A 13,659-nucleotide genomic window follows, 5' to 3' on the forward strand; every position below is an offset into this window, starting at 1 on the left:
TGGAGAAGCGAGGTAGATGAGTCCACGGTGGCCCTTTCGTGAGACTGCTGTGACGCCAAGGCAGTGGGAGGTGGGGGAACCAGCAGTCCCCACAGGAGCCTGGGCTGCAGGAGGGCTGTTGGAAGACAAGGCGGACCCGCTGGTGGTGAAGCCCTGGAGAGTGGAGGTGGGCCGGGTGAGGCGCTTGGCCAAGTCGGCCCTCCTGAGGAGCCAGGAGGATGGGTGCTGGTTTCTTAGGTGGGTGTTGGCGAGCTGCCTCAGCGGATTGTGGAAAGGCCCGTGGCTGATCTGGGGTGAGGCTTCGTGTCACTTGACTCATGGGCTTTCGTTTTCTTTGAGGAAAAGTTTTATGCTGAGATTGCTTTTTTTTTGGAACCAAAATTAGAAACAGAGAGGTCAGTCTTCCGTCTGCTGTTTTACTCTCCTGTTGGCCACAGTGGATGAGGCTGGGCCAGTCCAAAACCAGGAGCCAGCAACTTCCTCTGGATCTCCTACATGGTGCAGGGGCCCAATCTCTTGAGTCATTGGGCCCATTAGCAGGGAGCTGGAGCAAACGTGGAACAGCTGGGATTTGAACTGGTGCCCATGTGGAATGCTGGCTCTGTCTTATCCCACTGCACCACAATACTGAGATTGAATTAAGCAAAATACTGATGTTCTTGAGCAGTGTGTTTTGGGCCTGAAATAATCGTTGTGCTGAACAGAAAATGGAATAATTTTAAGACATGGTCTTTCTAAATTTAAACTGAACAGTTTATTAGGGCTTATTACAGAAATTCAAGGTTGTAATGACAGTTCTCCCTATTATAATCTAAACTATAAACACTGTACACCACCTTATATGATGCAATAAAAACATTTGACAAAATCTGACTTCTATTCATGTCAAAAAAAACAGTGAGTAAAGCTGGACTAGAGGGGAACCTCATCATCCTGATAGAGACATCTTAACCCTGTAACAGCCAGCTAGCATCACACCTGATGGTGAAAGGCGGAGAGGAAGGCTGATGAATTGACACTACCTGCTGATCAATACGATGTGGTATTGACATAAAGGGGGGCCAGGGCAACCATGTGACAGAGCAGAAAGACGAAGTAAGCCCACCCCTGTGCACACTGTTGATCTGGGGGAGGTACAAAGGCAGCGTAGTACAGAGAGGACGGTCTTTTAAGAAGTGCTGCTGCAGGCCTGGCACAATGGCTCAATTAGCTAATCCTCCCCTTGCAAACACCCAAATCCCATATGGGCACCAGTTGGTGTCCTGGCTGTTCGCTTCTCATTCTATTTCCTGCTTGTGGCTTGGGAAAACAGTAAGGAAAGGTCTCCTTGGGACCCTGAACCCCCATGGGAGGCCCGGAGGAAGCTCCTGGCTTCAGATTGGCTCAGCTCTGGCTCTTGCGAACATTTGGGCAGTCAACCAGTGGATGGAAGACTTTCTGTCCTTTCTGTCTCCTCTCTGTGAATCTGCCTTTCCAATAAAAAGCAGTAAATAAATTTTAAAAAGTATTGTTGGAATAGTTGAATGTTCATATGCAACAACAGAGGGAAACAAAGATCTTCAGCCCATACTTTTAAAAAGAATCAAAAGGAATATACCAGGACACTTGAAAAAGTGTGTAGAAATGGAATTAAAAGGTAACCTTAGAGAGCAAATGTCTGGCCAGGCAGACCCTGGGAGGCTGCAGGTAAATACTGCAGTGAGGGGTTCTGGCTGCCTCCATGGGAAACCTGCATGGCATTTGCTGGCTGCCTCCTTAGCCCTGGTCCAGCTGCAGCCAGCTCTCGTGGGCAGTTAGGAGGTGAACCAGCTGAATCTCTGCTTCTCAAATAAATACAGTACATTTATTTCAGTGCAAAAAAAAAATTTGAACTCCATATATATGCTGACTCAAATGTAAAACTGCCAGACACAAAGCTGCTATAGGAGACCAAGCAAAAAAAACTTCTTGTCTTTGGCTTTGGCAAAGATTTCTAAGCTGTAACAGTGTAATCAGAGTTCTTGGATGAGCAAATAAACTAGAGGTCAGAGAAGGACAAAACTCTTCAACAGACAATCCCAAGAGCATCAAAAGCAAGCCAAGATTTGGAAGAATCTTTTGCCCATCACTTTTGTGATAAAGAGACTTACATATCCAGAGTATATTAAGCTCACAAATGAACAAGATGACCCAATCAAAATATCAGAAAAATGTTTTTAATAACTAGTTCACCAGAGAAGTTGTCATTGGTTTTTTTGGCCTTTTTGAATTGTTCCCTTATTTCCACTGATGACAGGAAGAGCGCGAAGCAGTGCCCTACAGCACTGTTTATTGGGGAGATGCGGCTGAAGCCAAGTGAGCCGGGGCTCTGCACGGCTCCGGGGTCGGCTAGAGGCAGACTGTGGTGCGGGCGAGCTGAGTGCTCCTCCACTCCTGGGCGGGGCGAGAAATGGAACAACATCCCCAGGAAACGGTTTCAGCACACACCTGCCTCAGCTTCAGACGTTTCCTCTGTAGGTATTTACCCAAGAGAAAAGGAAATCTGTGTTCCTATGGACACTGGCGCGTGAATGTTCCCAGCAGCTTTGTTTACAATCGTGAGGACCTAGAGATGTGTCCCTCGGCAGTGAGTGAGTGACCCGCAGTCCGCCTGTCCCGCAGAAGGCAGCCTAGCAGTGAACAGGGGTGAGCTTTCGATACTGCCACCTGTGTGTCAGTCACAGGGAACTGCGCAGCGAGAAGCCGGATGAGAGAATGGAGGGCGCACCTCGATCCGTTGGTTTCAGACTCTGAGAAGTATAGGCCGAGTGACAGCTGAACACGGGGCTGGGGAAGGATTACCCAGGCCAGGCCCTCAGTGTGGAAAGAACCGGTCACATGTCAGAACATCAGGATGTAAATGTTAAATATTTGTTGCTTACTGCTTGTTAATTATGACTATCAAGCTGTTCAGTAAGTGGAAAACAAACTTGTTAAGATGCAGTGTGGCATAGGAGATTGAAATAACAGTGAGTTAGGAATAATATCTGATATTAGCATGAGTTTATAAACATTAGTATATTATGACTTTAATTTTAATCTTGAGTGATTGCCACATGTTGGTTTATTTCTGTTGATAGTTTGAACTTTGGTCTGCGTTTGAGTGTAAAGGGAGTGAGGTAAGTGACGTCTCTGTCTTTTCTCTCAAGGAGTGACAGTTCATTCAGGTTCTTCGTGTTCTTCTTCGTCTATATCTGTCAGTTTGCTGTGCATGTGCTGCAGGCTGCGGGATTCCACAACTGGGGCAACTGGTAAGTCGTTTGCCTTCGTGCAGTAAGCTGCTGACCTGGTGTATCTTCATGTAATTTTTGGCTTCTTAAAGTAGTTAACACAGAAAAGTCAAATTTCCAAATGTAAAAGGAAACAAAAATGGTGAAAAAAATAAGCAATTGAAAATTGTTCTGAGGCAGAACAGATTATTCTCTTTGAAGAGTATGGTCCCATTTGGAGAGCAGTTCTAAGTAAACTGTATGAATGTGCCCCAAATGGGGCCGAGGAGTGAGGAGTGGAGAGGGCCAGGAATTGTCAGAAAGGAAGGTGAAGACTTTTGAGGGAAAGCGTCCCTACTAGATACGAAGAACTGTTTTAGGGAGACAAACACATGTGCAGTTTGTACACACATGCAGGCGCTTGTCTGCGAGTTAGAATCATTGCGTAGACATACGTACACGCACCCAGCACTGCCCACTCAGTGCCGACGTTGGAGTGGTCTGGACGCAGACTGCGTCCTGCACACTCTTCTTCCGCGCACTGGAACCAGCATGTTCTCAGTGGATTGGTGGTTGGAAGAATGGGTGTCTCCCTAAACTACTTGGCTTCCCATCTTTCTTTCCCAGGTCGCATGCAGTTGAAATCTTTTTGCAGAGAATGTCGCCCGTGTCTGTAAATAGCGTGTCCCTAGAAGGTGTGAGGACCCCGAGAGCCTGTGACAGCTGACTCGGAGCCGTGGCTGCTGGGGGCGGGGGCTCCTACAGGGGCCTGACAGGCATTGATGTGCTCAGGCACTTCACGCGGCTGCTTTGGACTGGCTTTGAGAAAAGTACCTTTCACTGTTAATTCAAAGCGTTTTTAGTCTTTGGCACATTAGGGAACGGAAATGCTTGATTAAAAAATACGCTGCTTACTTTAAAAGCACAAGATCTTTTATTCCTGTGAGTGTAAAGTGCTTTACTTTTTTTTTTTAATACTTTTTTAGCAGAGGCTTGTGGGGGAGATGTTGGGGTTGAGGACTGATTAGGCCAGACGATTCTGTGAGCATGATGTGGCCCAGCTTGACCTCCTGTCTTTGAGATGTTTCTAGAGTGTATCTTGAGGAAACGATAGATTCATGTGCAATTGTAAGAACCCATAGATCTCTACCCAGTTTGCTCCTTGACAAAGTCTTGCACAAGTGTAGTGAACCGTACAAACCAGGATCTTGATGTTGGTGCAGCCAAGAGCATTTTCCTAGCACCAAAGGGTTCTTCGTGTGGCCTTTTACAGCCACACTCTACTGCTGCACAGCCTGTGGCCTCCATTAACCTGTCTATCGCTTCTATTGTTTTGTCATTTTGAGGAAGTTTCGTTGATGCAGTTGTACCAGGGGCAGCCTCTGGCATCACTCACCTTGCCTGGTTCTCTTGGAGATGTGTGCGTCCCCAGTTTGCTCCCCTCTGTCCCTCAGCAGTGGCCCCTGGCATGTTGTCTCCGGTGTATTTTAACCCTGTGTGGTAGAGGGGTGTCCGGATTGTCTGCCGTTTGGAGCTGGGAGGGACAGAGTGGCCATAAGCATTTGTGACCAGGTTACCCTCTGAGCAGAAGTTCTCGTCTCTCTGGGATAAATTCCCAAGAGTGTGATTGTTGAGTCATAGAAAAGCTGTGTGTGTAGCGTATTTTGATAAACTGACGCACTTCTAGAATGGCCATCCTGTTTTACACTCTGATGTACCCTCGACGTCCCCACTTGGTGTCTGGGGTTGTCACCGTTTGTCACCGAGGCCCTTCTGCCGAGCGTGTTAGTGCCTGCCCTGTCTCCCTTGCAGCTGCTGTGCTGCGCGTCTGTCTGGGGCCTCTGGGTTGTTGTGAAGCATCACTCAGGACATCTGTCCATCTAAATACATCTGCAAGTTGTTTGAATACTCTGATGCGGATCTTTGGGGATGTATGATTTGCAAGTATTTTATTCTGCAGTTGGGAGAAAAGGCACAGTGCTGAGCTCACAGGATCAGAGTGCAGTGACCTGGTGGTAACTGGGGCTTAGGCAATGAGGCCGTGGCATTCGCAGGCTGGATGGCTTTGGACTGGTCAGCGTGCCCGGGACACTGTCCTCTGTCCACCAGTGAGAGTCACAGCAGTGTGATGCCCCGTATGCATGCAGACGTGCGCAGGGTGCTGTCCTGGCGCGGGCCCGCACTGACCGACTCTCGCTCTGCAGTGGCTGGATCTCTTCGCTCACGGGCCTCAACAGGAGCATTCCTGTCGGCATCATGATGATCGTCATCGCAGCGCTCTTCACGGCCTCGGCGGTCATCTCCCTGGTCATGTTCAAGAAGGTGAGTGAGGCGCTGGCCCTGGCAGCTCTTGTGCGCTGTCCCACGTATGTTCTTGCTCAGCCACTGTGGCCTCAGGCTGCTGCCTTTGCTCTTGGAGGCTTACTTTTCATAATTAAAACTTACCCATAGTTGCATTACCTACTAATGTAGCATATTTCCTATGAAAGGGAATACTTTAGCCCTGGTAACTGAAGGCTTCTTTTGTCTATTGAAGAATCAGCCTCATTTAAAAAATTTGGATTAAAGGGTTCCAGCTGGATTAACAAATAGAAGCAAAGCTATTGTGTAGAGTGTGTATTTTATCCATCTTTAAAATTTAAAGACACTAAATTATTTATGTAAAAGTATAAAATGAACTGACAAGTTTGGGCTGCATGTGACAGTAATTTTGTTTTTAGTGACTTTCCAGTTATTTGAGCTGTGCTACTTTCTGTAGATTTCCCATGTCTGTCTTCATAACCTTTTGAAAGGAATCATTAAATAGTGTGGGTGATAAATGTTTTAATTTATTTGACTGACTTTTTTGCACTAAAAATGGTTTTGGTATTCAGATGTGATTCAGAGACCCTGTGGGTAACAGTTTTATTTTGAAAGCATATTGACTTTTTAATGAATCTCACTTTTAAGTTCTTCCAGCATTGCACAAAGTGAAGTTCTCACAGCCTTTCATAGTTTTACCATCTGGTAACTTGAAAAACTGGTGTTTATAAGTGATGTGTAGAAATAATTACATTGTGTATTTCAGGCCACCAGTTATTCCTGAAGTTACTGTATATTTGCTTTTGAGCCTTCTGAAACCACTATGAGATAAATAAGTGGGCAGGGGACAGGCATTTAGCCTGACAGTTAATCCCCCCATTCCATCAGTCAGCTCTAACCGTGCCCACCTAGACCAGCTCAGCGCTAACCGTGCCCACCTAGACCAGCTCAGCGCTAACCGTGCCCACCTAGACCAGCTCAGCGCTAACCGTGCCCACCTAGACCAGCTCAGCGCTAACTGTGCCCACCTAGACCAGCTTACTGAAGTCCCAGATCCCTTGGGACCTGAGTCCTCTGCCTCCCTGGCAGCCCCTTCTGGTCTCTTGTGTCTTCACCCTCCAAACTCTGTATCTCCTGCTTTCTTCCCCCGACTCCGTTTTTAAAGATTTATTTTTTCTTTATTGGAAAGTCAGATACACAGAGAAGAGGAAAGACAGAGAAAGATGTTCCATTTGTTGATTCACTCCCCAAGTGGCTACAATGGCTGCAGCTGAGCCAATCCGAGGCCAGGAGCCCGGAGCCTCTTCTGGGTCTCCCACACAGGTGCAGGGTCCTAAGGCTTTGGGCTGGTTTGACTGCCTTCCCAGGCCACAAGCAGGGAGCTGGAAGGGAAGTGGAGCAGCTGGGATATGAGCTGGCGCCCGTGTGGGATCCCAGTGTTTGCAAGGTGAAGATTCAGCCACTAGGCCACCACGCCGGGCCCTCTTGCCTGTTTATGCAGCGTGTAAGTGAAAACGTTTAGCTCTGACAGCACTGTGCTGTTTGTGCTGTGCTACCTGTTTAAGGATTCCAGTGTCTGCTCTCCCTGGGTGACCTTAGCAATGCCTTGCCTCCCCCCACAGGGCAGTTGATGGGTGTTGGACCACTGTCCTGTGGCTGGGAATCTGCTTCTTAACTCTGCTCTCCTTCCGATGTGAGTTCTTACTCAGGATACACTGAGACCACATATTATGGCATGCCTTTCCTATGACATGCCCCACATAGACCCATGATAGAGACAGGTAGTAGGTTAGCGCTTGCCCAGGGCTGGGGTGGGGAGTGACTGCGCATGCCCATGGAGTTCCTGGGGTGATGAGTGCTCTCCCGTCAGTCTTGAAGGAGGAAGTTGTCTGCTATACAGATCCTGCACCTCAGCAAAGCTGGTGTTTTTCTTCTTCCTTTGAAATGTTTGTTTATTTGAAAAGCGGTGTGATAGAGAACAAAGAGGAAGAGGTGTTCCCTCTGCTGATTCATCACCCATGGCCACAGTGGCCACGGCTGGGCGAGGCGGAGGCCAGGAGCCTGAGAGTGCATCCCTGTTTCTTGCCTAGGTGGCAGAGGCCCAAGTCCTGGGACAGCTTCTGCTTTTCTAGGCACATTAGCAGGAAAGGAAGCAGAGCAGCCAGGCAGGACTTGAATTCAATGCTGGCATTGTAAGCGGAGCCTTAGCCCACCATGCGGACCCCAGAGTGAGACTGTTCATAGTGCCTGTGTGAGTGAATACGCTGCGCTCCTGCTGTGTGTCCTTGTAGCTGGCCGTGTGTGTGTGTGTGTGTGTGTGGAGGGGAAGGGTTGAGGTGGTGAGGGCTGGCTGTGTGTGTGGTTTGAAGGGCTGAGGTGGTGACGGCTGGCCGTGTGTGTGTATGTGTGTGTGTGTGTGTGTGTGTGGTTTGAAGGGCTGGCCGTGTGTGTGTGTGTGTGTGTGTGTGTGGTTTGAAGGGCTGGCCGTGTGTGTGGAGGGGAAGGGCTGAGGTGGTGAGGGCTGACCGTGTGTGTGGAAGGGCTGATGTTTACAAGTACAGTGTTGAGGCCTGGGCTCTGGTGGCTGAGCAGTGTGCCTAGGGCCTGTGGCCTCAGCACAGTGGGGTCAGGGCTGCAGGAGGCCTTCCTGTGTGTGCTTTGGGATACCTTGGAAGGAACGAGTTACAGAGAAGCAGAGCTGTTCTCGAGAGAGTCCAAGGCTGGGAGGAGCAGCATACTTTCATCTAGCCAGTGTGCACTCCACGTGCTGGCTGGCAAATCCCCAAACTGCCCTGGCTCTCATGTTCTTTACTTATAGAGGACTTCAGGGGAGAGACTGTTCTGTGTGATTTCATTAAATCCTGAAATATCATTTGAACCAGTTTTGATGTTTGATACAAATTGCAGTTTTTGTTTGTTTTTGTTTCCCTTTATGCTGTTGCTCAGAAGGACTGAGAGCAGCTAAGATCTTGTGAGATGTGCAGCCACGGTGTGTATCCACTAGGGGTCAGGTGGCTCACACAGCGCTGCGTCCAGGCCTGCCAGATGCCTGGCCAGGTGGGCTCTGTGTGTGCATTTATTCTGATCAAGTTCAGCTCTGGGAATCATTGGAATGCATAGCCAGTACTGTGTGCAGCGCCAGTGTGAGCGCGGCTGTGTCTGTCCCCACACAGCTCTTCATCACCCGAAACTCAGACGTTAAAGGAACCTGTGTCTCTTGTACATCTTTACAGACAAAACAGCTCAGTCTGTCTTTCACAGACATTTTCTTAGATTATTTCTATATGGAATTTTCTGAAAGATCCTCTTTTAAATTTTTGAGAGGCAAGAGTGTGTGTGTGTGGAAGAGAGAGAGAGAGTGAGTGAGTCTGTTCTGGTCCACTCCTCACAGGCCCACATGGGAGCCAGACACAGCCTGTTTACCTGTGGGCGGCAGGAGCCTGGGCCTCCGGGCCAGCCTGGTAGGAAGCTGGAGTTGGGTGTTGAGCATTGTGCCAGTAGGCCCCGCACCTGCTCGCGATGGTTTCTTTCTGTTGTAAATCGGTAGATGTGGGTCGAGGTTTTGAACAAAGGGCCGAGTGACAGTGAGTGAAGGAGCTGCAGGGTTCTGCCAGCTTTGGTCACCATAGAGATGACCCATGGGTTGGGCCCGGTGCGATAGCATAGCAGCTAGAGTCCTCTCCTTGAACACGCTGGGATCCCACATGGCCGCCGGTTCTAATCCCGGTGGCCCCGCTTCCCATCCAGCTCCCTGGTTGCCTGGGAAAGGAGTCGAGGATGGCCCAAAGCCTTGGAACCCTGTACCCACGTGGGAGACCCAGAAGAGACTCCTGGCTCCTGATTGGCGCAGCACCGGCCGTTGCGGTCACTTGGGGAGTGAATCAGCGGATGGGAAGATTTTCCTCTCTGTCACTCCTCCTCTCTCTGTGTGTCTGCCTTTCCAATAAAAATAAATAAATCTTTAAAAAAAAGAGGTGACCCCTAGGTGAAGCTGAATAACCTGTCTGGGAACCCTGGTTTTGATGATCCTTGCTGAAAATCTTGTTCAGATTTTCATGTCTGTTTTAATGAAAACTGTTAGTTTTTTGTGTTTCCAAAGAATTTTAGAAAAGAGATTATTTCCCTGCTTTAAAAAACAAGTTTTCCAAGTGGATTTAAATTTACACCAATGTTGTTCTGTGGGTCGTTTTAGTTTGTGTGAATGTAGAATTGTGCTACAATGCAGAAACAGGACAGGACAGCTTGTCATCCATTAATTTGGTGTTTTCCTGTAAGTGTTCTGTAACTGCGTTCTCTTGTGTATAAAGTGGTGATCATTCAGGTTTTTTTTTTTTATTAGAAAGGCAGGTCAGATTTATGGAGACAAGGAGAGACAGACAGCCCTTCCCATCTGCTGGGTCACTCCCCAAATGACTGCAATAGCCGGGGCTGAGCCGATCCAAAGCCAAGAGCCGGGAGCTTCTCCCAGTCTCCTAGTTGTGTGTAGGGGCCCAAGCACTTGAGCCATCTTCTCCTGCTTTGCTAGGCACATCAGCAGGAAGCTGGATTGTAAGTGCGACAGCTAGGATTTGAACCGATGCCTCCATATGGGATGCTGACCCTGTAGCTGGAGGCTTAATTCACTATGCCACAGTGCTGGCCCCAGGATCCACTTTCTATTAATAATAATAATAATAATAATAATAAACTAAAAAGTTTAAAACTCATTTGGTTTTATTTTATATAAGTTAATAATTGGTACGACAGATCTTATATTAGTATTAATGCAGGTGCAATGCTTGGGTTTTTTTTTTAGATTTTTTTTTTATTTTTTATTACAAAGTCAGATATACAGAGAAGAGGAGAGACAGAGAGGAAGATCCTCCATCCGATGATTCACTCCCCAAGTGAGCCGCAACGGGCCGGTGCGCGCCGATCCGATGCCGGGAACCTGGAACCTCTTCCGGGTCTCCCACACGGGTGCAGGGTCACAATGCATTGGGCCGTCCTCAACTGCTTTCCCAGGCCACAAGCAGGGAGCTGGGTGGGAAGTGGAGCTGCTGGGATTAGAACCGGCACCCATATGGGATCCCAGGGCGTGTTCAAGGCGAGGACTTTAGCCACTAGGCCATGCCGCTGGGCCCAATGCTTGGGGTTTTTTGAATGAAGCACTGCAGGTCTTTGCTTTCCACAGCCTGGGCTCTCTTGGGATGCTACGCCACCAGCATGTACTGATTTGGAAGGTGGTTGTGGAGGTGGAACTCCCTTCATTTCTGTTAGTGTAATCCGTTCACATTCTGACGTGTGCCTGGGAAGTTCTGAGCACATAGGCAGCAGGCATTCGTGGTTTATGGGAACGTGCTTGCGAGTTTGAATGGCAGCCCAGCAGGTAGAGGGTAGAGGAATGGGCCCATTCCAAGGTCGGTGCTCTTAAGTGATACTCTGAGGACTCTGAATAACGAGGTCATTTGTTTTTTTATTTGAAGGGCATAGGTTTTGGAGAGAGAGGAAGAGCTTCCATCTCCTGGTTCACTCCCCAAACAGCCGCAGCAGCCAGAACTGAGCTGATCTGAAGCCAGGAGGCAGAAGCTTCTTTCAGGTCTCCCATACGGGTGCAGGGTCCCAAGGCTTTGGGCCGTCCTCTGCTGCTTTCCCAGGCCACAGGCAGGGAGTGAGATGAGAAGCAGAAGAGGTGAAACACAAACCGGCACCCACATGGGATGCCGACGCCATGGGGCGGATTAGCAAGCTGTGCCACCACGCCAACCCAGAACACACACACTCTCTCTCTCTTAAAGATTTATTTATTTTTATTGGAGAGGCAGAGAGAGGTCTTCTATCCACTGGTTCACTGCCCAAATGGTCACAACAGCCAAAGCTGAACTTATCTGAAGCCAGGAGCCTGGAGCCTCCTCTGGGCCTCCCACTTGGCTGGAGGGCCCCAAGGACACAAGCTGTCCTCCACTGCTTTCAGGCCACCAGCAGAGAGTTGGATGGGAAGGGGAGCAGCCGGGACGCGAACTGGCGCCCATATGCCAGAGTAGTGCATAGTCTGTTGATCCACAGTGCCAGACTCCAGATTCATATTCTCTCTCCCATTCTCTCTCTCTCTCTCTCTCTCTCTCTCTCTCTCTCTCTCTCTCTCTCTCTCTCTCTGTCTGTCTCAGAATGCTGAGTCCATTTGAGAGGGTTCCACTCTCCGGAGCTGATCCTGTTCAAAACACCCTGACTTCCCAGTGTCCCCATGTGAGGGTCAGGACTTCAGCCCGAGGGACACAGTGGGGGCACGTGGCGCATGCCTGTGCCACTGGCTTCCAAGTCTCATCCTCAGTCCATTTTTCTGCTGAGCTCCCAGCCAGATCTTCGTCTGCCTGCCTCAGGGTGTCTAGGATTGATGTGCAGTGGACAGTTGTAAGGTGGATGTTTAGTCTTACTGCTCTTTCTGGTCTCCATCTTTTTGAAATGGTTTCCCCACATCAGGCCTGGCTTTGGAGTCTCTAGCCTGTTGTACTGAGTTTCACTGCACAGTCACTCAACAATTGGTGCTTCCTGCCTGGGTTTGGGGGCAGAAGTTCGGAAAAAAAGGACTAGCCTGGGTGTGCTGGACGCTCTGTAACGCCTGCTTTGACTGGCATTTAGGGTCCATCACAGTGCTGTGTGGTTGCATTTGCTCAACCCCGAGTTGGTGGACATGGCAGGAAATACTTGTTTTTAGTTAAACTTGTGCCAAACTGAGTGACTCATGTGTTGCTGGGCTTCCAGCATGCTGCTAGCAAAAGTTGGAGCCCTACTCATGTCGGCAATCCAAGATCTGAACCTTCAGGCAGGACAGACAATTCCCAGGAGGGGTTTCTTGCCTACCCGTTAGTGTGAGGCCACACACCAAGAGCTAGCTGGCGTTCCGAGCCATAGCAGCAGCATGTTCAAGGTTCAGTAAGTGGCAAAATGCTAGCGTCTGGTTATGCTCGGTTTAGTGCTGCACATTCAGCCAGTGTAGACATGGATTAACTGTCCTTTCCTTTGAATTGTCAAGTACAGTAAATTAAAATTAGTGTGTCTTCTTAAGGGTAAACCATCCTGTTTTAATGCTATAATATTTTTCATTAGCTGATGAGCTCTAGACAAAAAATATAATTTTTCAATTAGCTGGGAAGTTTTTCTTTAGGGGTTTGTGTTGTGGCACTGCACATCAATCTGCCAGTGCCTGTGCTGCCGGCTTCCTTGATGGGAGCACCAGTTCCAGCCCTGGCTGCTCCGTTTCCATCTAGTCTCCTGCTAATGGCCTGGGAAAGCGATGGGATGTAGCCCAAGACTTAGGAATCCTCCACTCAAGTGGGAGGCCCAGAGGGAGTTCCAGGCCCCTGGTTGAGCTGGGCAGAAGCCTGGTTGTTGCAGCTGTTTGAAGAGGGAACGTGTGGATGGATGGTCTCTCCCTGTCTCCTTGCCTTCCTCCTGTTACTCTGCCTTTCAAATTATTTAAAAAAAAAAGTTTCTGTGTAAATTATTTTTGGCTTGAATTGCTATAATTATCTCTTCTGCTCGGGTGGAAAAGGCTAATGCCGAACACTGCGTGCCGGCAGGGTGGCTGACGCCCTGCGCCTTGGGAGCCGTGACCAGAGTTGAGTCCTGGGAAAGTTACCAGGGAGCTGGTGGACGCTGACCGCCTGTCGCTTTGCTGTGTCCCTGCAGGTACACGGACTGTATCGCACAACAGGTGCTAGTTTTGAGAAGGCCCAACAAGAGTTTGCAACAGGTGTGATGTCCAACAAGACTGTCCAGACCGCGGCTGCCAACGCAGCCTCCAGCGCCGCGCAGAGCGCTTTCAAGGGCAACCCAATGTAGAAGCCTTCCAGCAACACACCTTTACCTTCTGACTGTACTTCTTCTCCAGTTACTGTATTCTACAAATACTTTTATGTTCATGACACACAGTATACACAGCATGGATATTTCCTGTTCACCTGTGCATGGGCTAAAACCCGAAAAACCTCCTTGTCTTACTACTTTACCTGGTAGCTTCTTAAAACCTCAGTGCCCCTTGCAGAAAAAAAAAATTTACATGCTAAATAAATAAATATTCTCCATGTTTTTTGGGGGATGATGTTCAGCAAATTATTTCAGTGGTGACACACTGAAATGAATATGGTCCTAA

At 48.7% G+C, this 13,659-nt stretch overlaps 1 protein-coding gene across 1 annotated transcript in view; it reads left to right on the forward strand.

Moving 5' to 3' along the window:
• Window positions 1-13,591, forward strand: part of SCAMP1 (secretory carrier membrane protein 1) — a 51,837-nt gene extending 38,246 nt beyond the window's left edge. Inside the window, exons 7-9 of the mRNA XM_058656429.1 lie at window positions 3,168-3,269; window positions 5,432-5,549; window positions 13,197-13,591. Coding sequence (XP_058512412.1) covers window positions 3,168-3,269; window positions 5,432-5,549; window positions 13,197-13,349 — 373 coding nt within the window. The 3' untranslated portion in view covers window positions 13,350-13,591. The remainder of the gene's footprint in view (window positions 1-3,167; window positions 3,270-5,431; window positions 5,550-13,196) is intronic.
• The last annotated feature ends 68 nt before the right edge of the window (window positions 13,592-13,659 follow it).

This window comes from Ochotona princeps, chromosome 28, assembly GCF_030435755.1.
Source record: "Ochotona princeps isolate mOchPri1 chromosome 28, mOchPri1.hap1, whole genome shotgun sequence".
Taxonomy (NCBI): domain Eukaryota; kingdom Metazoa; phylum Chordata; class Mammalia; order Lagomorpha; family Ochotonidae; genus Ochotona; species Ochotona princeps.